Here is a 23094-nt window from a genome sequence, read left to right on the forward strand (position 1 = left end):
GCTCGCTTGAACCATTTATTTTAATATTGAGGTAATCTTTTTTACCAAGTCAGATGTTATTTTCATCATCTTCATAAAATTTAAAAACGAACTAAACTAGTTTACTACTAAAATAACATTACCCATTTTTTCGGAGTTGTAGTAAAATTCTTCTTTTTTTATTTTCTCAAAATAATCAGTCAGAGCGTGTAGTATTCTGATGTCAGTGAGCCGATCTCAAAGTATCACTAGGACAGCTGCTCTTCTTTCAAAAGAGGTGGGTAGTTAGTCGATGTTCACCATATAAATCAACCATTATAAATAATTCAAGTATTAATTATTGTGTGCTGAACTATTTTTACATTTTAAGATTTTGTAACGTAATAAAATTATGTTGTGTGTAAGGTCACAGGTAACTGTATTCAAAAAGTGCGAGACTTATATTTGTAAGTTCAGTGTTACACAATCGCATATGATTATTTATTATATTAATGAATTGTTCCTACCACCTTTTTTCCGCATTCTAAATACCATATTATAAATATCAATGGTTAACCAACGCTCTAAGCATTGTCCACTGTCCTTCCCATGTTATAACAAACCGACTTGGAAGACGGGAAATAATAAGGTTATGTTCAAAAAATTTCACATTATAGTTTCTTCTTGAGAGTATAAACTCTTATTTGGCTTGGTCATCATTATTATGGCACTTCATCAATCAAAACTTGGACATCTGGATATCTATATTATTATGTAGTACTGTTATTCCTTTTGTACCCTTGCACAATTCGATAATAGTTAATGACTATACATAGGATTCATATATAAATTTTGTCTGATTAATGGTCAATTATTATATTTTGATTTTTCTTCCTTTTTCCCTTTCTTTCCATGAGAGTTCCTCGGGTGTAGTGAGGGTAGACTCATTGCTCCCTCTATATTTTTGTAGAGGATACCTACTGACGTTAGTGACATGCCATTATACCCTGACACATGCGTTGTATCTGTCATGCTCAGGTTTCCCCTTTTTCTCTTATTTGATTTTGTATTGTTGGTACATTAAATTTACTATCTTAATTCTGTTTATGACCTTGAAAATTAATATACTTAAAAAGGTAATTGTTATCCCGTTAATATTGTTATATATCTGTAACTGTTCTTATAAGGAACATTCAAATATTGGTCACTGAAAAGTAGGCTATGATTATCTTATAATAAATCTGTGTTTTTACTCTTTTGGGAGAATACATAGGCCGTTTGGGTGTTTGACTGTTTGTAGACAGCTGGCTGTACATTATTGTGATAAATGACACTAAATATAAAAATTTTTATGTGAACTAAATGCTAAAAATTGTATAAAATTAAATTAATAAGCAGAAAAAATATTTATTATATCCAATAAATTTATTGTTTCTATTTGATGACTTATTAGTCACCTTTATAATTTTAGACATCCTATAAATTTAACTTGTTACTAATTTTGTTTTTTCACTTTAATATTTTATTGTAGTGTTTTTATTATATATATTTTCCTCTTGTTATGTTTGGGTGTTATATTTAACTTAATGTATTTTGATCTGTGGTTTTATTTAACATTTTTTTATTTGATTTTGTTCTGTTTATGGCAACTTTAAATTATAATATTGTATAAATTTTAATAATTGTTATATAAATTCAAAAAATGTTAATCATAGAACCTTTTTTCCCCTAGGATAAGTTACGAAATCCTGTTTTGCCGTTGGCTTGCCTCGGTCCATGGTGGACACTTTTCGTGGTTCTTGTTAAGTTAGGCTGGTTATTATGAGTTTAGCTTACAACTGTCTTATTCATTTAAATTTTAAAAATTTAGATGCTAAAACGTTATAATCTGTATGATAATTTCTATACAATATAATTGTCCATGCCTTACACAAAAATTATTTATTTAAATATGTTTGACTTCTTAGTGGTATCAATCGTTCTTTTTATTAATATGTACAGAATAAAATTTCAATTATAATTATAATTATAATTAATAATTACTGGTAAATTATGACTGTAACTGTATATTACTCACTGTACCCTTCTACAAATTCTGATTTTTACGATAACATCATCATTCTTAATTATTTGTATAAGTCGTTTTAACATAATATTTACAGTTTTGATGTTGATTATGAGTATCTCTCAATAATAATAAATAGCGTTTTAGTATAATTGGTCATAATATTTTATTTTAACATAATATTGAAGGTTAGGATCCAGACTTCAACAATGTTGCAGCCGGTTCTGGACGGTGTTTAAGTGTCGCTTGTCGGCCATTGTTTGGTCACAGATTGTGTTCATGTAAGGACACAAAAATTATTTATTTAAATATGTTTGACTTCTTAGTGGTATCAATCGTTCTTTTTATTAATATGTACAGAATAAAATTTCAAAAGAAATGATATACTAACAAAAACTTAAAAGTGATAAGTCTTATAAACCTCTTATTTCAAAGGAAAAGTAGTGTTACGTTTTTTTTTGTAAAGTGAACGTATTTCACCGTAAAACCGCAAAGTCTCCTATGAAGTTTTTGTTATTTTTTGTAAATGCTAAAAATTAATTAATGAACGATGTTTACTTGGGAATAAACTATGTAGTTGTTTCGTTATTTTTTTACTTTCAAATTTAGTGTAAATTTTAGTTTATAGAAAATAAACTAATTAACAAATTAAAGTGCTACAGACGTTGTGCCCAAAAAATTACATTATTTTATTAATACACTTCACGCGTAAATCCATGAGTAATTCTTCCCTTTTATTTGTATCTCTAAAACTCAAACTAAAAAATTGTGTGGCTAAATATTAGCTCAATACTCATTTACTTATTACGTGAGTGATTAAAAGGAAAAAACACCCTGAAGAAACAATATTTTCTCATGGGATTTTTTTTACATTGCGAATGTGACTATTTTAGCCCTAAACTAATCAAATGTTAAGCCATACAAAAAAAAAAAAGCTGTGTTGCTCATTAAAATGAATTTATATGAAGTTCTGCTACGATGTTTGCAGTTAGTTTCTGAGTGGGTAACCACACGAGAGCTTTAACAGAGACAAACGCTTGGTCCTTTTACTGACTCCATCAGTAGTAATATAAATATTATTCATCTATTTTTGTGTATATTAAAAAAAATTACATTAAAACTGACTAATAATTTTTAATCGCATAATGCTATTATAATTAAATTTAAGATAATATTAGTAGTACAAAAGTTTTTTTAGTGCAGTTGTGATCCCGCGTAGTCAAGTTGAAACATTTTTTTACATAAATAATGTATAATATCCAATAAAGATTTTTAATCACTTAATAATACATTTTATATTTTAAAAAAAGTATCATTAGTATTTTAGCTTTGGTATTAATTAATTTTTCCTACCAAATGTTACATTTTATTAATGTATTAATGGAAAGTTAAAAAAATATCTATATTTTTAATTTTTTAACTTTTAAATTTTTATATATATATATATAACTAATGTATTTTTTTGTTATATTTTAGATTCTAATAATAATAACGATTATTATAGTGTTCAAAATATAGCTATATAATAGCGTTTTATAATTCTATGATTTTAAGGTCAACGATTCAATTCTAAAGGATAATCATATGACATCTATAAATGTTTATTGTATTCAATATAATTATTAAATTATTTAAAACTTAATTTTTGTTATATTTTTCTAAGACNATTAAATTATTTAAAACTTAATTTTTGTTATATTTTTCTAAGACTTAACCCAAAATATTTATAAATGTGAAACTTGATGGAGAAATTGTCAAGAAAAAAAAAATTATGAGTTGAAGTTCATTAATTCCCTACAGTTTAGAATTATTGCAATAATGATTTCAATGACAATAATATTTAATATCAAAAATATATGAGATTGTAAGTGAACACTCATTTCACAACAAAACTAGTTTTGTACAGAATGATAATTGTTTAGATTTAATTTCTTTCATATGATAATGTTCAGTATTCTAACCAAAATTAAAATGGCTATACTTAGTTATATGTAAATTATAATTAATAATTACTGGTAAATTATGACTGTAACTGTATATTACTCACTGTACCCTTCTACAAACTCTGATTTTTACGACAACATCATCATTCACAATTATTTGTATAAGTCGTTTTCACAAAATAATTCATATAATAATACAGTTTTGATGTTGATTATGAGAATCTCTCAATAATAATAAATAGCGTTTTAGTATTATTGGTCATAATATTTTATTTTAACATAATATTGAAATTTTGTCATCTAAGAACTAAAAACTATTCATATATCTATAGTGTGTGTTTAATTTATTTTGAAATTAAATGTGAACACATACGCTTATAACCTGAACATTTATATAAATTTTATTTGGTCGTTGATCACAAAATACTACAATTATACGTTTTACCTTTCTCTATTAGAGAAGTCTGGTAAAGTAGTCTCTGTACATTATGGACAATATAGATGTTTTGGCAACCGGAGTTTGAAACACTAGAAGTACCATTGGTTTTTGTAAAAAAAAAATAAAACTCAAATATGTATATGCATTCATAAAAGTGTTATATATTACAATAGGTGCGAAAAAATAAAACATAAGATTTAGTTAAATTAACAAAAAGTATTTCGTAATGAAGGTTTTCGAAAATTGAACGATCGCCTGAAAAGAAAAAATAATATACATCAATAATAGGACGGTTATGCAAGTAAAACTATTGTGTAAAATCAAGTCAGCCTTAACTAATTAATTGAATTTTTTAATTACTGACAATAATTAATGTGGACAACAGTAAGCCGTTATTACCTCAGTGCCATCGCTCAAAATTCATTGCGCCTAATTTTTTGCGATTTGTTTCATCACTTGAACTATTGTAAGCGATTCTACACAAACCGCCTCATGCTCAGAATGAATCTTACAATAATTTTCTTTGATCTTGTTAATCATGTTGTCATCGATTGTGTTACTTTCCTTCAATTCATTACATACCTCGGTGATTTCATCTAGGTTAAATTTGCCATCATTATTTTGGTCATGTTTGTTTAATGTTTTTATAATACCCTGGGCCTGAATAGCAAAAGACATATTAATAAGTAAAATGTTAAAAGTTATTTATACAAGGTACCGTATTCGACAAGTTACTAAATACAGCATCTAATTTCGTGCCATTGTCGTCTAGTTTATTCAATGCTTGTTTATCTGTGTCTGATAAAATACCACCCTGAAAATATAATAATTTCAGTACATTTGCAATGTCGACAAAAAGAATCACTTACCAGAGCGCCGGCAATGAAGAACACTGAACACAATACAACTGCGCTTTTAAAATGAGCCATTTTATTCAAATGTCAAATACTTTTTTTGAGAGTTCAAGTCTGTTTGAATTTACTGCTAACTTCCAATGGATCGAAGTGAACACGATTTGATTCTAACGATCGCCAGTTCGTCTTTTATACTGACAAATTCATCGGATTTGTGTCAAAAATATTTGTTTTCGTGTGTTATCGACTCCCAATTTAGATGTAACTTGATAAATATTTTTTACCGAGACGAGCCCGTGAGTCAGAGCTGTGGTGTTTTTGAAAATTTTTCGGTCCGAAAATATACCACAAAAATAAGGCAATTATTGAATAAAATACGACGTGACACATTCAGACTATTGCAATAATATTTACGAACCGAATGAAAACAAATTGAAAATAAAAATTTTATTCATCTGTTTTCGTACCTATTAAAAAAATTATTACATTAAAACTGTCTTATTATTTTTGATCACAGATTGCTATCATAATTAAATTTAAAGTAACATTAGTAGAAGAAATGTTTTTTTTAATACATTTGAGATTCAGCGTAGTAAAATTGAAACAATTATTTGGATAAATATTATGTGATATACAATAAATATTTATAATCACTTATAATTAGTGTGTACATAAATTTTTTATTTGAAAAAAATAATGTGTTACATTTTATATTAATCAAATTTTAATTAAAGAATTCGAGCATTATATTACTATGAAAAAAACTATAAATTGGACTATTCTAGCAGACAATTTGTGATTTTAAGACTTATTGACCGATAGTCTAGTAACGAGATGGTCCATGGAAAAAATAATTAAACATCATTAATACTAGGCCATATATGCGTTTAATACCAATTAAAAATGATATTTGTCGACAGGTCACATTTTTAATCATAATGAAGCTGGTGAATTATATCACTAGTGATTAACAGGTACCGGATTTCCCATTGGATATAGACATTTTAGCACACAAATTTGTGATTTTCCGCTTAAGTTCCTATAGAATTCTTAGAAATTAGATTTTGGATAATTTTTCATTATTAAGTATTAGCTTTGATTTATTTTAATTTGGAATTAAAAAAGTCGGGTTTTTTTATATCTTTGTCAATAATTAAAAAAAGAGAAATTTTAATTTATGTTTTTAGACCCTACAGTAATGTGAATAATAATTAGTTATTCAATAATGTGGGTGTTTGGCAAACTTAATATTTAAAGTATTATCAATGAATTTTTTTTAATATAAAGTGAATACTAAAAATTAAATAGGTGTGGGACCCACATAAATTAATGTGGGTCTTTGACAAAAGTGATTAAAATCATTGTTGTGTAGCGTTTCGAGGCATATAAACTCTATTATTTCCACTAAAAATTACATGATTTTCAACTTAAGAATAACTGTATGTGTACTGGTCTATTAGTTTACTGTTGACTTACATTTTGAACTCGTACCCAAAATGTTGTCGCTTCAATAGGTGTAGGCGACGGGTATATTTATTGAAATTAAAATTTATGAAAACTAAAATTAAAAATTACATGATTATCAACTTAAGAGACCGATTACTGATTGAAAACAAGTCATCAATTATGGTTGGGAATTATTTTTAATATTTCTTAGTATTATAATAAAATATAGCCTATAGGATTAGTTATAATTTTTTTTATTTACTAAAGTAAGTAAATAAAATTACCCTATCATAAACTTTGAAAACTCTCTAGATAATGTACATGTAATATTAAAGAAAAATTTTTAATATGATTTTTAGGCACCCCTTTAATTTGGATAGTGATTAGATTTTCAAAAAAAGTTTGTTATCGGCATGGTTAATGTCTAAAGTAGTATGAATAAAAATTTCGCAATAATCCGTTCATTTTTAAAAACCAAACCCAGCACAGGGGGGTCACGGCACAGTGTTTAATTAACATTGGTTAATATTACTCTACTGCCTATTGTCAGCCGTTTGTTCATCTTTTTGTAATTGGTCCTAATATACAATATAACGTAGATAGATAACATTATAGTATATTTATATACCGATAATAAACCAGTATGAAATAAAATGTACATTGTATCAAGTGTTAAAGGAAAGTGTCTAATATTTGATAATATATGTTCTGTGATAAATTATTTAGTTCTTATAATATAAGAACAAAATAATTACGTAAAATATTATCTAACGTAGAACGTAATCTATATATATATTTATCAGTCTATCTCTGAATAATTTATCACAGAGTGATATTTATTATAATCTTTAATTTGACATATATTTAAAGGACGCAGTTTTTACGAAACATTTTCAAATATTTTGTTGAAAAAGTTAATTTTTTGCAAAAAAGTTACTATTATAAATCCCCCCTTGTGAGTAGGTTAAGTGTTAGATTTTCAAAAAAATGATATCAAATGAAAGGAAAATATCTAAGGTTTTAATATAAAAAAAAAAACCCAGCACAGGGGGGTCGCGGCACAGTGGTGACGTGGCATAGTTGGATCAAGTATAATGATATCTGACAGTGATTAAAATCACTATCAAAATAAAACGCTTCGATGCAAATCTTTAGATAGTGTTTAATTTTAAAAAATTGGTGTATTATTCCAAAAGCTACATGATCTGCTAGTTCATAAAAAAATTGTGTTGATGCTATAAGTTATAGCATTATAAAGTTAAAAATGTAAAAAATAAAATCGAGAATTTTCACACAAAAATAGCATTCGGTAATGTACATTTAAAAAAGATTTTTGAAACATCCTTAAAAATTAAAAGAAAAAAATTTTAATATGATTTTTATGCACCCCTTTAATTTGGATAATGATTAGATTTTTATAAAAAGTTTTTAAATACTAAAAATTAAATAGGAGTTGTAGTCAAGATCCAGAGTAATGGATGTGAGGCATTGAGATTAGTATTGATGCTATCTGAAAGTGATTAAAATCACTGGTGTAAAACATTTCGATGGATAACAGATCATATCAACCAAAAATTACATGATTTTCAATTTAAGTATTACTAAGTAATGTATGCGTGTAATACTAATTGCAAATGATAATTGTTGATTGGTCGGTACGCGACAGCTCTAATTTTTAATCACAATGAATCTGGTGAATGATTTTATCAGTGCTTAACGAGTACTTAATTTTCTGTTTGGTGTAGTAGTCAGCTATTTAAGTTTGGGTCTGTTGGTGTTTTGTTGACGAAATTTTTTACTGGTACCAAAGTAGAGTTATATCAATTAGTTGAGACGAAGAGTAATATAATTGAAATAAGCGGTTTAAAGAATGAAAATTTTGATTTATGTTTTTAGGTCTTATGGTAATTTGAATAATAACTAGTTTTTCAAAAATGTGTGTCTTTGCCAACGTTAATAATATTTATTATTAATAATATTATTTAATATATTATCATTAAAATATTCACAATAACTCATCTAGTATTCAAAATATTGTTTCAATATTAATCGAATATTAAAAATTAAATGGATGAGTTACAGTCAAGATCCAGCGTAATGGAGTTGTTGGATATTTTAAGCTTGTACTTAAGTGGTTAATGTCAAAATGATTTATTCCTTTTCTAATTCACATACAATAATTTTAAAACAAAATATTAAATACATTTTTTTTGGACAGATAATATGTAGGAATTTAACATAGCTTCATTGCACTAAAAATCTTGCAATTTTGTTTTATGTCTTAGTTTTAATTCCACGCCAATATGATTAGTAAAAGTAACAACACATATATTTTACTGATAAGGTAATAGTAACAAGATTTAATTTAGTCTTTTTAATGAAAAAGTTTTTTTCTAGTTTTTAAATTCAAACGGTGCTTAACTTTCGTCAATTTAATGTTTTAAAATATAATTATCAAATTGAGATTTGTCATATTAAAAATATTTAGTTAGGTAATCACACATGCTGGGCGAGGAGAATTCATGGTCCAGGCACCGTGCTCTCTAAAATAATACTAATTTTTCTTTAATTGATTTATATATTTTACAAATATAATTTGAATTTTTATTTGGCAATATATTATATTATTAACTAAATGAAAACAAGAACAAAATACTGGTACACTTTAAATTATTATAATAAAAGTGAATATACTTCTTTGTAATGTACTAAACAAATTATTTATGATTTAGATGAGTCACTTGTAAAGGTGATGGGTAAAAATACTTTACATATATTAACATTTAGTAATGGGAAATGTTACAGACTTATAGGAGTGTAATTGTCTTCTTGGGGAAGGCTTCATATTATATTTGTAGGCCTTACAAATTGTAGGGATAACTCTGTATATATGCTGCAATTTCGCCTAAATTTAAAATATTTAAATTAAAAGAATTAATTAATAACATAATATGTTGTTAATAAATTCGTTGTAAGTTTATAATTTTGCACGAAATATTTACAACTATGTAAATAACAAAAATAAAACAACTTAAAATATGAATTGCTTTAGAGTTAAGTGAAATATAATGTAAACATAAATAGCAATAATTTAAAAGTATTTTTTGAACTAAAATTTTTTTAAATCGAATAACAATTTTAAAACACAAAAAACCACTAAATAATGTCTAAATTAAAATTTAATTATTTTATGGAAATTTCAAAATATTTTTAATAAGTTAATTTTTGTACAAAAAAAAATACTCCACAAAAATGAGAATGCAAAAGAACCTACTTCTGAATTCCTTAAAAATTGCGTCCCAGAAAATTGTTATAATATACAAATAAGAAATTATTTTTATTACAAAAACATTTTTTTTAAATGTATATCAAAAAAAAAAAAACCAATTTAAATGCGCATTACATTTTTAATATACACCTCTATAATGACGTCATTAAATGTCTATATCCAATGGGAAATCCGGTACCTGTTAATCACTAGTGATATAATTCACCAGCTTCATTATGATTAAAAATGTGACCTGTCGACAAATATCATTTTTAATTGGTATTAAACGCATATATGGCCTAGTATTAATGATGTTTAATTATTTTTTCCATGGACCATCTCGTTACTAGACTATCGGTCAATAAGTCTTAAAATCACAAATTGTCTGCTAGAATAGTCCAATTTATAGTTTTTTTCATAGTAATATAATGCTCGAATTCTTTAATTAAAATTTGATTAATATAAAATGTAACACATTATTTTTTTCAAATAAAAAATTTATGTACACACTAATTATAAGTGATTATAAATATTTATTGTATATCACATAATATTTATCCAAATAATTGTTTCAATTTTACTACGCTGAATCTCAAATGTATTAAAAAAAACATTTCTTCTACTAATGTTACTTTAAATTTAATTATGATAGCAATCTGTGATCAAAAATAATAAGACAGTTTTAATGTAATAATTTTTTTAATAGGTACGAAAACAGATGAATAAAATTTTTATTTTCAATTTGTTTTCATTCGGTTCGTAAATATTATTGCAATAGTCTGAATGTGTCACGTCGTATTTTATTCAATAATTGCCTTATTTTTGTGGTATATTTTCGGACCGAAAAATTTTCAAAAACACCACAGCTCTGACTCACGGGCTCGTCTCGGTAAAAAATATTTATCAAGTTACATCTAAATTGGGAGTCGATAACACACGAAAACAAATATTTTTGACACAAATCCGATGAATTTGTCAGTATAAAAGACGAACTGGCGATCGTTAGAATCAAATCGTGTTCACTTCGATCCATTGGAAGTTAGCAGTAAATTCAAACAGACTTGAACTCTCAAAAAAAGTATTTGACATTTGAATAAAATGGCTCATTTTAAAAGCGCAGTTGTATTGTGTTCAGTGTTCTTCATTGCCGGCGCTCTGGTAAGTGATTCTTTTTGTCGACATTGCAAATGTACTGAAATTATTATATTTTCAGGGTGGTATTTTATCAGACACAGATAAACAAGCATTGAATAAACTAGACGACAATGGCACGAAATTAGATGCTGTATTTAGTAACTTGTCGAATACGGTACCTTGTATAAATAACTTTTAACATTTTACTTATTAATATGTCTTTTGCTATTCAGGCCCAGGGTATTATAAAAACATTAAACAAACATGACCAAAATAATGATGGCAAATTTAACCTAGATGAAATCACCGAGGTATGTAATGAATTGAAGGAAAGTAACACAATCGATGACAACATGATTAACAAGATCAAAGAAAATTATTGTAAGATTCATTCTGAGCATGAGGCGGTTTGTGTAGAATCGCTTACAATAGTTCAAGTGATGAAACAAATCGCAAAAAATTAGGCGCAATGAATTTTGAGCGATGGCACTGAGGTAATAACGGCTTACTGTTGTCCACATTAATTATTGTCAGTAATTAAAAAATTCAATTAATTAGTTAAGGCTGACTTGATTTTACACAATAGTTTTACTTGCATAACCGTCCTATTATTGATGTATATTATTTTTTCTTTTCAGGCGATCGTTCAATTTTCGAAAACCTTCATTACGAAATACTTTTTGTTAATTTAACTAAATCTTATGTTTTATTTTTTCGCACCTATTGTAATATATAACACTTTTATGAATGCATATACATATTTGAGTTTTATTTTTTTTTTACAAAAACCAATGGTACTTCTAGTGTTTCAAACTCCGGTTGCCAAAACATCTATATTGTCCATAATGTACAGAGACTACTTTACCAGACTTCTCTAATAGAGAAAGGTAAAACGTATAATTGTAGTATTTTGTGATCAACGACCAAATAAAATTTATATAAATGTTCAGGTTATAAGCGTATGTGTTCACATTTAATTTCAAAATAAATTAAACACACACTATAGATATATGAATAGTTTTTAGTTCTTAGATGACAAAATTTCAATATTATGTTAAAATAAAATATTATGACCAATAATACTAAAACGCTATTTATTATTATTGAGAGATTCTCATAATCAACATCAAAACTGTATTATTATATGAATTATTTTGTGAAAACGACTTATACAAATAATTGTGAATGATGATGTTGTCGTAAAAATCAGAGTTTGTAGAAGGGTACAGTGAGTAATATACAGTTACAGTCATAATTTACCAGTAATTATTAATTATAATTTACATATAACTAAGTATAGCCATTTTAATTTTGGTTAGAATACTGAACATTATCATATGAAAGAAATTAAATCTAAACAATTATCATTCTGTACAAAACTAGTTTTGTTGTGAATAAGTGTATATTAATATTAAAACCGTTTTAAATGTATAATGTAAAAACTATGAGTGTTATTTTCTCCAAAAACTTTGTTATAGACTGGTGTATCAAAATTTTAATCTATTTATGATTTATAAAAAAACGACTTTTTCAAATTAAAATAAACAATGAAATACAATTTTTTCAATAAAATATTTTTACATAATACTAAAATTATTCATTATTACAATTTAATTGTGTTTTGAAATGTTTTACTTTAAGCTAAAAGACCATGTAATTAATTTATAACTACACAAGAAACTAAAAGACTTATTATATTAAGGGTTATAAAGTAATGAAAATAAAATTTAAGGTGATGTATTTATATATTAATAGAAACTACCACGATTGTTGATATATTATTAGTTTGTAGAGTACTTTATAAGTTATATTACTATAATTGTTATTTCATATTTTTATATGTAGATACCTACCTAAATTGGTTGATGTTAATATTATTTTCTCAACTTGTTTCTGTTATAGTATAATATTTAAAATTCAAAAATACGGTTTTGCATTTATTTTTATAACTGAATGATACTGATTTTGTGATGTTTTGTATAATATTCATTTCTAATTGATTTTTAGCGAAATAAGGAAAATTATATGTAGGTACAGTAAATATATTTGCTTTTTATTATTAATATAATTTCTAGCCTTTGAGGGGAGATAATTCAATGTGGCTCGGATACATTCCTCATTCTTTAGTAGCTATAGTTCCCCCTCCTATTTTTTCCCACTTTTACCATTCGTAATAATGTTTCATTAAAGTACATAATTTTTCACTTAATAAATCAATAAAATCATCCACAGGTAAAATATTAGTAGCTAAATTGTTATATAGTTACTCTATCAGTACTAACCCATTGTTTATATATAATATTTTCTGGGCCAATCTAATTCGTCATAAAGCATTTTTTTTAAAACTATCACTCCAATTCAAACAAATAACGCATTCCATATCATTACACAAATATAATTTTCTAAATTACAAACTAAACAAATTAAATAGTATTTATAACCAGCTTTTAACCCAAGCTTTCAACCATAAGCTTTACATTTTGAAAATGAACACAGACATTATGTGTGCCCAATAGGGTGACCCTTAGCTACATGAGAGGTTTTTTTTTTTTTAATATTTGTAAGTGCCACCCCCTAAAATTATTCGAATACATGAAAAAATAAATTGTACAAAATTTGGAGACTATTGGTCAACTCTAAGACGTGCCCCAAGGGGGTTAAAAATAACCCCCCAAGGGTGATTTTTTAGTTTTTTTTGTCAATCTCAAAAACTTTAGCTTTTGCGAAAAAGTTTATTTGAACTTTTTTTTAGGTATACAATTTTTCTATAAAAAGTATATTTACAAAAATTTTCGAAAAGTTCTTATTTAGCCCTAAAAAAATAAAAACGTATATATTCTATTCTTACCGTTGAAATTGTTAATTTATAAATCGTTCATTATAAAAACATAAAAAAAAATCATTTAACCGTTGTTTTAAATTTAATTTTCTATACATTTTTAATTCGACATATTTTCTATTATTTACTATTCAAAACCTACAATTTTTTTAATTTTAATTAAAAAAAAACACATCAGAGTAAAATTAATACTTTTTTATAATTAATTTTTTAAAATAATAATTTTTTTTGTTTCAGGGCCAATTTGAATTGTCAATCAATGAGTTAAATATTCGTTCATTATGTATTTTTATTACAAGTTTATAAAGTTTCTGGTTGTATACAAATTTGTAAGTTAACATTATTTTAGCTTCAATGTGAAACTGAGACGGTATTAATTTTACTCTGATTTGTTTTTTTTTTAATTAAAATTAAAAAAATTGTAGGTTTTGAATAGTAAATAATAGAAAAAATGTCGAATTAAAAATGTATAGAAAATTAAATTTAAAACAACGGTTAAATGAATTTTTTTTATGTTTTTATAATGAACGATTTATAAATTAACAATTTCAACGGTAAGAATAGAATATATACGTTTTTATTTTTTTAGGGCTAAATAAGAACTTTTCGAAAATTTTTGTAAATATACTTTTTATAGAAAAATTGTATACCTAAAAAAATGTTCAAATAAACTTTTTCGCAAAAGCTAAAGTTTATGAGATAGACAAAAAAAACTAAAAAATCACCCTTGGGGGGTTATTTTTAACCCCCTTGGGGCACGTCTTAGAGTTGACCAATAGTCTCCAAATTTTGTACAATTTATTTTTTCATGTATTCGAATAATTTTAGGGGGTGGCACTTTGTAATTTTTAAATTTTATAAATAAGGGACACCCTAGTGCCCAAAGATCCAGCCAATAAGCACCACTTAATTTAAATTTCTGTCACTAATTTTAATTTCACAAATAGTTCATTTAAATTGCAAAGTAATAACCTTTTTTGAAATTGCTCGCTTGAACCATTTATATTAATATTAACATAATCTTTTTTACTAGGACAGATCCTGCTATTTTCATCATCTTCATAAAATTTTAAAACGAGCTAAACTAGTTTATTACTAGTAATATTACCCATTTTTCATCAAATTTTAGGTAAAATTCCTTCTTATTTTATCTATCTTTAAGTTGTTCGAACCGTATATTCGGAGACATTAAACTCACTACAGATTTTATCTCTTGACCACAAATTAGGCAATAAACTAACAATCTATACTTTATCTTTTCTAAGACACAATAATTATTTCTTTTAATTTGTTAATCAATTCGTCATATTCTGATAAATTAGTTATTTATTATATACGGGATGCGATCAATTCTTTAAAATAATGTATAAAAAGTTAATTTTTAAAAATTTTCTGTAATACTTTAGTGTAAAAAGTAACTATTTATTGTGTTGTAATTTTCCCTTGTCAGGTCAACTGGTATATTCCTATAAGAGGTAAGGGGTATGTATTCCAATTGAAAACACCCTTTTAAAAAAATATATAAAACTATAAAAAGGATTTAAGTATTAGTTATAAATATTTTCAGGGAGAATTTTGGCAACTTTTTAAGTTAATCCAACATGTTTATTAAAATTAATCGTACTGCCCTTTCCAAAAAAATGCTCTAGCTGTCAATGGCTTATGATAAATTGGGTAAAAAAATACACGTAATTCTTTGACTCATTATTTCGGAATTTATCTATTTTATATATCTATTCTATTTTAAAATATAGATTGGGAAGTGACGTGTGGTTTATGATATTTTTAACATAACGTTTTACTCTGCTTCACTTGTCATCCATTCAATATTTAAAAAATGTTAATAACTTCCAAAGTACTATTTCAAAAGTCGTTATTGACCGGTTGATTATTTTATTATTTTATATGCTAGTTAAATATGTATATTGTCATTTAAAAAAATTAAATTGACACCCTTATATAATGGATGAGTTAAAAAAATAATTAATAATTAATAAACCGAGAATTATACAAAATTAGTAAATTACAAAACGAATTTTTTTAAGATAATTATTATTTTAAGAGAAATCGAGTGGCCAATAGTAAAAATAATCGCCTTTATGCAACAATATTATAATTTTTTATAACTTCTACGTAAAATTTACTAAATAAAATTATAGAACAACAATTACATACATTATTTAATTACAATATAAGTATTTATTCATGTATTATAATAATAATAATAATAATAATTAATCATAAATCTTGTAACCAAGGCATAATTAAGGAAACACGTGTTGATATTGCTTTTGGATTTATTGAACAGATAATTTTATCATCAAATTAAATACTATCCACATTTTTATGTACATCATTTATTTATAATTTAATGTACTCCAAAAAGTTCACAAAATCCATAAATTCGCCAATACTTGTTAATGAAATTTGATTACTAATAAATAAAATATTATTGCATTAAATAACACATGCATCAAAACGTGACTTATCATTGTAAAACTAATTACTAATGTATTACATAAAGTTATGGGGTGGAAATATACCACATAACTTTACGCATCCCTTAACTAACCAGCCCTCCCATAAGACTGACTATTAAATGGAATATTGTTACCAATACATAAGTACTTTGGGTCTCATAAAATGACTATACGGGCATAAAATAGATTAAATGGCGATGACATAAAAAATATGTATTACTTTAATATAATTCTCAAGCATGAAAAATAAGTTTATTTTTTTAATATTTTTTTAGACATGATGACATTGTCATCAAATAATACTTCGCTTCTATTTAATAGTTATTGAATGTTTATTTTATAATACTGATTGAATTGCTAGTATACAACTTTTTTATTCCATTTATATATTTCAATAGACTAATGTGAAGTGTTTCGAATTTATTTAAAATGATTTATTCTAACGGAAATAAAATAATGGGGCCATTTTTTTTCTTAAGTAAAATATTTGGTCTCCTTCTGGTAAAAGAACAAGTGATTTCATTGAACAATCAGCAAAATTCAAGTATGAATTTAATATAGAGTATAAAATTAAACAGAGTTCTTGTAAAAAAATTATATGTTGTTTATTTTCAAAAGCTAATATGTGCACAAAAATGTGTTTTTAAAATTTGTTTGAAGGATAACATCATTCTATAAATAATCTGTCTTGTCCCAAAAAAATACAGATCAATTTCATAGGGAAGGCTTGTTTTTTTTTTCACAAAATATGAATCTCTTTATAATACCATTAAAATATTTAATATATGTTTGTTTTCCTTAAACATTTTAGAAAAATATACATTACGGTTATATTTTTTCAATATTTCTGAATTTTTAAGAAATAATTTTAACAAGTACTAAAATTTAATAAAATATTTATCATAATAAACACGTGTAAATTATTGACGTAAGTGAGGGAGTACTTTTAAAGACTAAGACCCTCCTATGTTGTTATAGCTATTACAATAGATATCAATGGTATAAGAGTATTTTTATATGGAAGTTACGGCAGGTTCTACTTATACATCGCCCGTTTACCTAGAGCTAGAAAAGTAGCTTAAAAAAATATATTTATCTTACATTTAAACACACCAAAAAAACTTGCTTTTTTTGCAACTACTCAATTACTACAAATTATCGGACGTAACAAATATTTATTTGTTGTACCCACTTTATAAAAGAGTTTCTCCTGCGTTATATTCTATCAAAATGTAAATTTTCAAAAAATTGGAGTTGTGTAGGTTATTGCGGTAGGCCCTTCAATTTACTTAAACTCAAGAATTCGCTTAAGTTTTATTACAAAAATATGAGAACTATAAGAATCCATAACGCAAAAAATACGTGAGTGAGCGAAAAAATAATGTTTTTTATATAATCTCTTATATTAAAAAAATATCGACTTAAACGTTTGAAGAGTGTCAGTTGAGGAACGTGGAGTGCATCGCACTCCTCACGCTCTCCCCTAATAGGTTCTGATAAGAATGTATAAAATACAAACCAATTAGCTCATATTAATTATTAGAACTTATACAATGGATGTATAGAGTGATTAGTAGTTAAGGAAAAGGGTTTCTATTGTTCTCATTGTTTGTAACGATTGATCTGTTTTCTTACTTTTTGAACCCTCTATGAACTCATTTACCCGTTGAGGGTGTACTTTTAATTATAATAAAAATGCATTGTGATACAAATATATTTTATATTTAGGGGATTATGTACACACAATTTTTTTACCGGATAGATCCTTTTTGGCATACAGTGTCATAATAATTGTCTACCTTTATTGGTCATTTCAAAATTGTATTCAGTTTATAGTATGGTCAAATTTTTCAACAGAACAATATTCGTCTGTAATGGAGTGGGTTGTAACCTGTGCAAGTATTGTTCAAGCCATAGTATCTGTTATGATAGCTTGCTTATATCGGTTTAACGAAACATCCTCAGTGCTCAATCAAATGTTTCATTTACATTCTCAGCGACCATCAATATCAAACATTCAGGATCATAAAAGCACTATGCTTTATTTTGGAATAGTTACTGGACTAATTTTTATTCGAATATTTGCGGTGGTGCTATCAAGGCCCGATAATTTTATGTTCAAAGAAACAGTGTTATGCCTACCGGCACTTCTAATACCAGTAATGGTCGAGTGCGACATAGTTCAAGTCTGTGTTGTGTTTGATGACACCTGCCGACAAATAGTCCAAGACCTGAATACCTTATGCAATTGCAGACATTTGGCCAAAAGCAGACAACTGAAAATTCTTTGGGAAAAACATTGGCAATGTTGTCAATTGATTAACACCGCATCGAAGTGTTACGGACTCGACTTACTTCTTAACATGATTGCCTCTATGTTATCATTCATATTCTATACATATATAACGTTGAAATCCGCATATGCATTAACTCTCGACGACCCTTATAAATTATTTTGGACTATTGGATTAATATGTCAGTTGGTGAATGTCTCATTTCGGATAGTTTTTGTGTCATATCAAGCCGATAAAATTAAGCATGTGGTAAATATACAATATTACTTAATTTACCTTTAAGTTAACTTGTTTTCATAGTTGGCTGATAAGATTTCATTTTTCATAGATTTTTAGCTTCGATGAGAAACTAAGAACATATTAGTTTTACTATGGTGTTTATTATTACTTTTTTTTTTTATGTCTGTCACTACTTTTTTTCAGCACTCACCAAACCGATTTCTTCCAACGATGCGTTAACACATCACAAATTGTACCTATTATTCTTAAAAATGAAAAAATATACCTCGTTCCCTGTAAATGGAATTGGGTAGATCCCTCCAAATATTACGATTTTTAAAATCAGTAGTTTTCAACATTCATTTAATTTTTTTTTATAACTGTCATAACTTTATTAAAAATAAATAAATGGAAATTATTCTTTTTATATAAATATATTAGATATTTCTTTTTTATTTGGTATAATTTTTTTGAAAATCTGAACCTCTACCTGTCTATAGGGAGGATTTATTATAGCAACATTTTACAAAAAGTTAATATATTCAACTTAACTTTTGAAAATTTTCCAAAAATACTGCATTCTTTAAATTTATGTTAAAATAATGCTTATATTACAAAGTGATATAAAAAAAAGTCGTCTGGACACCTTTTCTTCTATATGTAAATGGCCTTCAAAGTTAAACAAGTAGTGTAAAAAATAACTGTTTTTCGTGTTATAATTTTTTGTTTCAATTATTTTGGTTATTTTTTTGGTCAAACGGTATATTCTTATAAGAGATAAGGGCTATGTACCCAAATTAACACACCCATTTACAAAAAACATGAAACTATAAAAAACATTTAACTGTTAGATATAAATATTTTTTGAGAGTTTTTGCAAATTTTTAAGTTAATCCAACATGTTTATTCAAATAAATCAGACTGCAATTTCCAAAAAAAATGTTCTAGCTATTCAATTACTTATGATAAATTGAGGTAATTCTTTGACCCATTATTTTGGAATTTATCTCAAGTTCAAAATATAGAGTGTATTACTCTGTCGCGCTTATCATCCAATCAAAATTTAAAAATATTAATCACTTCCAAAGTACTATTTCAAAAATCGTTAAGGTTGGTAATTTGTTTGTTTATAAGCTAGTTAAATATGTAAATTTTCATTTAAAAATAAACCAGTGAGTTTTAATAGTATAAATATCTTTTTTTTATTTACATATAAAACATTTAGAACAAAAATAAAAAAATACTAATTCCTTAATTTTAACATAGTTTTATTATAATAAAATGTTGTATTAACTTTTTCAAATTAAAATTTCATGAATATCAACATATATTATTCTCTACTTAAGAAGAATTATTTTTATTAATGTACGCAACGTTTTTTTCTCTTTTCTTAGTTAGTTATCCTTCCCGTGTCATTTACATATATTAGTGCCGGAAAATAAATTTTTTTAATTTATATTAACTAAAAATAGATTATATAACATATGTTTGATGCTCAAATGATGAAACATTTTCTAAACTAATAATGATAAGGGATACTAATATTGTTCATCATGTTATTAATTAATTAATTAATATACCTAAATAACCAAGCCTATTTCTTTATTATAATAAGGACTTCGAGTTTTCACTTTTCATTTATTTAATTTAGCCGTACGTCAATTTTTATTGTTTCGCATATAAAATGTTTATGCGGAAACAATTCTATTTAAAGTAATTTATTATAATACCACATATGTTTTATCATAAATGTTAGTTTTTTTAATACAGAAAACAATAAATACGTTACTTTTGACACATTGTCGAATTGTATTTTGTTATAAAAGTTTCAATCATAATAATTAATTATCTTCCATATGTTTTCATTAAAACTTGTCAAGTTTAGTGTCTTAGTATTATATGTGATTTTATATACAAAAGCGAAATATGCAACGAAAAAACAAACAGATCAGATAGATAAGTTATTAATGTATTCGGGATGGAAAAATTTAAATGTTGTGAAATATGTAAAATATAACCATTTAAAATATTATCTTAAAAATTTAATTGAAACACCTACACATCGAACTCTATGTTTGACAAAGGTACGTACTTTGACTATATATCTTGGATGCAAATATGCAAAAGTGACGAATAATCTTTTTTTAATTATTATCAACTCCCTAAAAATGTGTACAAAAAATAAAAATAAAAACAATTTATTCATATATACCGAAGGATTCATAAAAATAATAACTATATTAATTTTTCCAATAGCAACATTGATGAAAGGTGCTATGGACGCATTAAATTTAATACATTTTTTACCATGGACTGATTTTAAAGAAAACAGCTGCAATCACTACATAATTAGTCCTTTATTGAATGAAATAAAAGATATTTTTGATAAATTAAACCAACGAACTCTATCACGTGATGATATATCTACATATATTTGTACATTTAAGACTATATATTTATTTTCTAAAAATATAATAGAAGAATTAAAATATGAAACTGAGTTATATTGTGAATTTGTACCTTATAATCGGAATTATTTATGGAATGAATGGATTCAAGAATATAAAGCCATTATTAAACACGATAAAAGATTAGATTTTTTAAAGTTTTTAACCAGAAAATTTAAAGATTATATCAAGACAGTAATTATTGAAAATTATTTTCAACTGGGATTTAAATTTGATCCAATTACTGAAGAAACATTTTTACCATTACCAAATGAACTAATTATACAAGGTATTTATATAAAAAAAAAATGTTTAGTTAAAATATCATTTCATAGTATTTTAATTTTTTTTTATAAATCTAGAATTGGAACTTAAAGCAACAGATGAAGAACCACCAACGCTATTACAAATAGAAACTCATTAAATGTTGTAAAAAAATAATATTTTTTCTATGTTTATGTTATTTCATTAATCACAATTTACTTTATTGTTTAGTAATTCTTTAAATTATTGTTTAAGTATAAACATAAATGGTGTATTATACAATTATTTTTTGGTTGTTCATACCGAGAAGTTCAATATAATATTGATACTAACAATTATAAAAATTAAAAAAAACCAAGTCGCGGCACTGTGGTGACATGGCATAGTTGGGTTCAGTAAAATGATATCTGACATTGATTAAAATCACTATCATAAAAAACGTTTCGATGCAAATCTTTAGATATTGTTTAATTTTAAAAAATTGGTGGATTATTCCAAAAGCTACATGATCTGTTATTTCCTTATTTATATCTTGATTAAGTATGTCGATTGAAACATGTATATAAATACTACTTCTCATGAAAAAATTGTATTAATCCATATATTTTTCAAAAAGTTATAGCATAATAAAGTTAAAAATGTAAAATACAAAATCGAGAATTTTCACACAAAAATAGCATTCGGTAGCTAAAAAAATAATTATTTATGAAAAAGTTGTCATTTTAAATACCCCCCTGTGGGCAGTTAAAGTGTCAAATTTATAAAAAAAAATGATAGGTAAAGACATCAAGCATTTATAAAAAAAAAGTTATATTGATTTGTTCATTTTTTAAAACATTATGGCAATTAAAACATTAGTTTTAAAATAAATTGAGAAAATTTCGAAAATTAGCAATTTTTAAATTTGTAATTTTTTTGGAGGTTTCCCCCATTTACGGTGAACGAGGGAAATTTTTGAGGGTAATATTTTTGAATAGATACGATTTGTGATCTTTTGACGTATTGTTGAAAGATATCGGTTCGGTGAGATCTGAGAAAAAGTGATAAGACACAAAAAAAAAACACGTCATAGTAAAACCATTATCTTCTTAGCTTCGCATCGAAGCTAAAAATAGAGTATTTCTAAATATCAAATATATTATTGAATACAATAGGTTATAATTATAAAGAATATAGTTTAAATATATTTCAATTGTAACATATATTTAAAAACCAAGAGTTACATAGAAATGATTTATTACGATATAAATACAAAAAACATAATTTTAACGAAATTTTGGGCTTTCTTATACATTTATTATTTATTTTAGTCTACAGTTATTATGTAATAACGATAAAATAAAAAATATAAAATAATTTTTTAAATCTTTATACATTTTAGCTTCGAAGCGAAGCTGAGAAGGTGTTGGTTTTATTAAGATGTATTTTTTTTTTTTTTTTTTAA

The 23094-nt window shown here is 25.5% G+C and overlaps 5 protein-coding genes across 9 annotated transcripts in view; 3 read left to right on the forward strand and 2 right to left on the reverse strand.

Moving 5' to 3' along the window:
• The window catches only part of LOC126898767 (uncharacterized), a 74410-nt gene that overhangs the window by 7412 nt on the left and 43904 nt on the right, over positions 1–23094 (reverse strand). The window lies entirely within an intron of this gene.
• LOC126898763 (uncharacterized) lies at positions 4543–5480 on the reverse strand. Its single transcript, XM_050673081.1, has 4 exons — positions 5275–5480; positions 5124–5219; positions 4805–5065; positions 4543–4660 (listed from the first exon to the last, which is right to left on the reverse strand). The coding sequence occupies exons 1-3, from the start codon at positions 5332–5334 to the stop codon at positions 4835–4837; spliced, it is 387 nt and encodes a 128-aa protein (XP_050529038.1). The 5' UTR covers positions 5335–5480; the 3' UTR covers positions 4543–4660; positions 4805–4834.
• The window catches only part of LOC126898764 (uncharacterized), a 42074-nt gene continuing 29860 nt past the window's right edge, over positions 10881–23094 (forward strand). The window contains exons 1-4 of one of the 2 annotated variants that reach the window (XM_050673082.1): positions 10924–11131; positions 11187–11282; positions 11341–11601; positions 11746–11863. In XM_050673082.1, the coding sequence (XP_050529039.1) occupies positions 11072–11131; positions 11187–11282; positions 11341–11571 (387 nt within the window). In that variant the 5' untranslated portion in view covers positions 10924–11071 and the 3' untranslated portion in view covers positions 11572–11601; positions 11746–11863. Of the gene's footprint in view, positions 11132–11186; positions 11283–11340; positions 11602–11745; positions 11864–23094 lie in introns of those variants that run through there. The other variant, XM_050673084.1, reaches the window with a different exon arrangement.
• LOC126898754 (gustatory receptor 68a-like) overlaps positions 16848–23094 on the forward strand; it is a 9251-nt gene continuing 3004 nt past the window's right edge. Inside the window, exons 1-2 of one of the 2 annotated variants that reach the window (XM_050673070.1) lie at positions 16848–16970; positions 18155–18969. In XM_050673070.1, coding sequence (XP_050529027.1) covers positions 16856–16970; positions 18155–18969 — 930 coding nt within the window. In that variant the 5' untranslated portion in view covers positions 16848–16855. Of the gene's footprint in view, positions 16971–17631; positions 17698–18154; positions 18970–23094 lie in introns of those variants that run through there. The other variant, XM_050673071.1, reaches the window with a different exon arrangement.
• Positions 20795–23077, forward strand: LOC126898759 (uncharacterized). Of its 2 annotated transcripts, XM_050673077.1 has the most exons (3): positions 20795–21023; positions 21196–21675; positions 21749–23077. In XM_050673077.1, the coding sequence occupies exons 1-3, from the start codon at positions 21011–21013 to the stop codon at positions 21808–21810; spliced, it is 555 nt and encodes a 184-aa protein (XP_050529034.1). In that variant the 5' UTR covers positions 20795–21010; the 3' UTR covers positions 21811–23077. The 2 variants fall into 2 exon arrangements, with proteins under 2 accessions (XP_050529034.1, XP_050529033.1); XM_050673076.1 differs by having other exon boundaries at positions 20795–21675.

Source organism: Daktulosphaira vitifoliae, unplaced genomic scaffold (assembly GCF_025091365.1).
Source record: "Daktulosphaira vitifoliae isolate Bord-2020 unplaced genomic scaffold, ASM2509136v1 Scaffold_2, whole genome shotgun sequence".
Classification (NCBI taxonomy): Eukaryota; Metazoa; Arthropoda; class Insecta; order Hemiptera; family Phylloxeridae; genus Daktulosphaira; species Daktulosphaira vitifoliae.

Coding starts and splice junctions, on each gene's coding strand:
- LOC126898763 (XM_050673081.1), bottom strand. CDS start 5,334: ATGGCTCATTTTAAAAGCGCAGTTGTATTGTGTTCAGTGTTCTTCATT. Junction 5,220..5,274: donor TCTTCATTGCCGGCGCTCTG/GTAAGTGATTCT, acceptor TTATATTTTCAG/GGTGGTATTTTATCAGACAC. Junction 5,066..5,123: donor TTAGTAACTTGTCGAATACG/GTACCTTGTATA, acceptor TTTGCTATTCAG/GCCCAGGGTATTATAAAAAC.
- LOC126898759 (XM_050673076.1), top strand. CDS start 20,796: ATGTTTTCATTAAAACTTGTCAAGTTTAGTGTCTTAGTATTATATGTG. Junction 21,676..21,748: donor AAATGAACTAATTATACAAG/GTATTTATATAA, acceptor TTATAAATCTAG/AATTGGAACTTAAAGCAACA.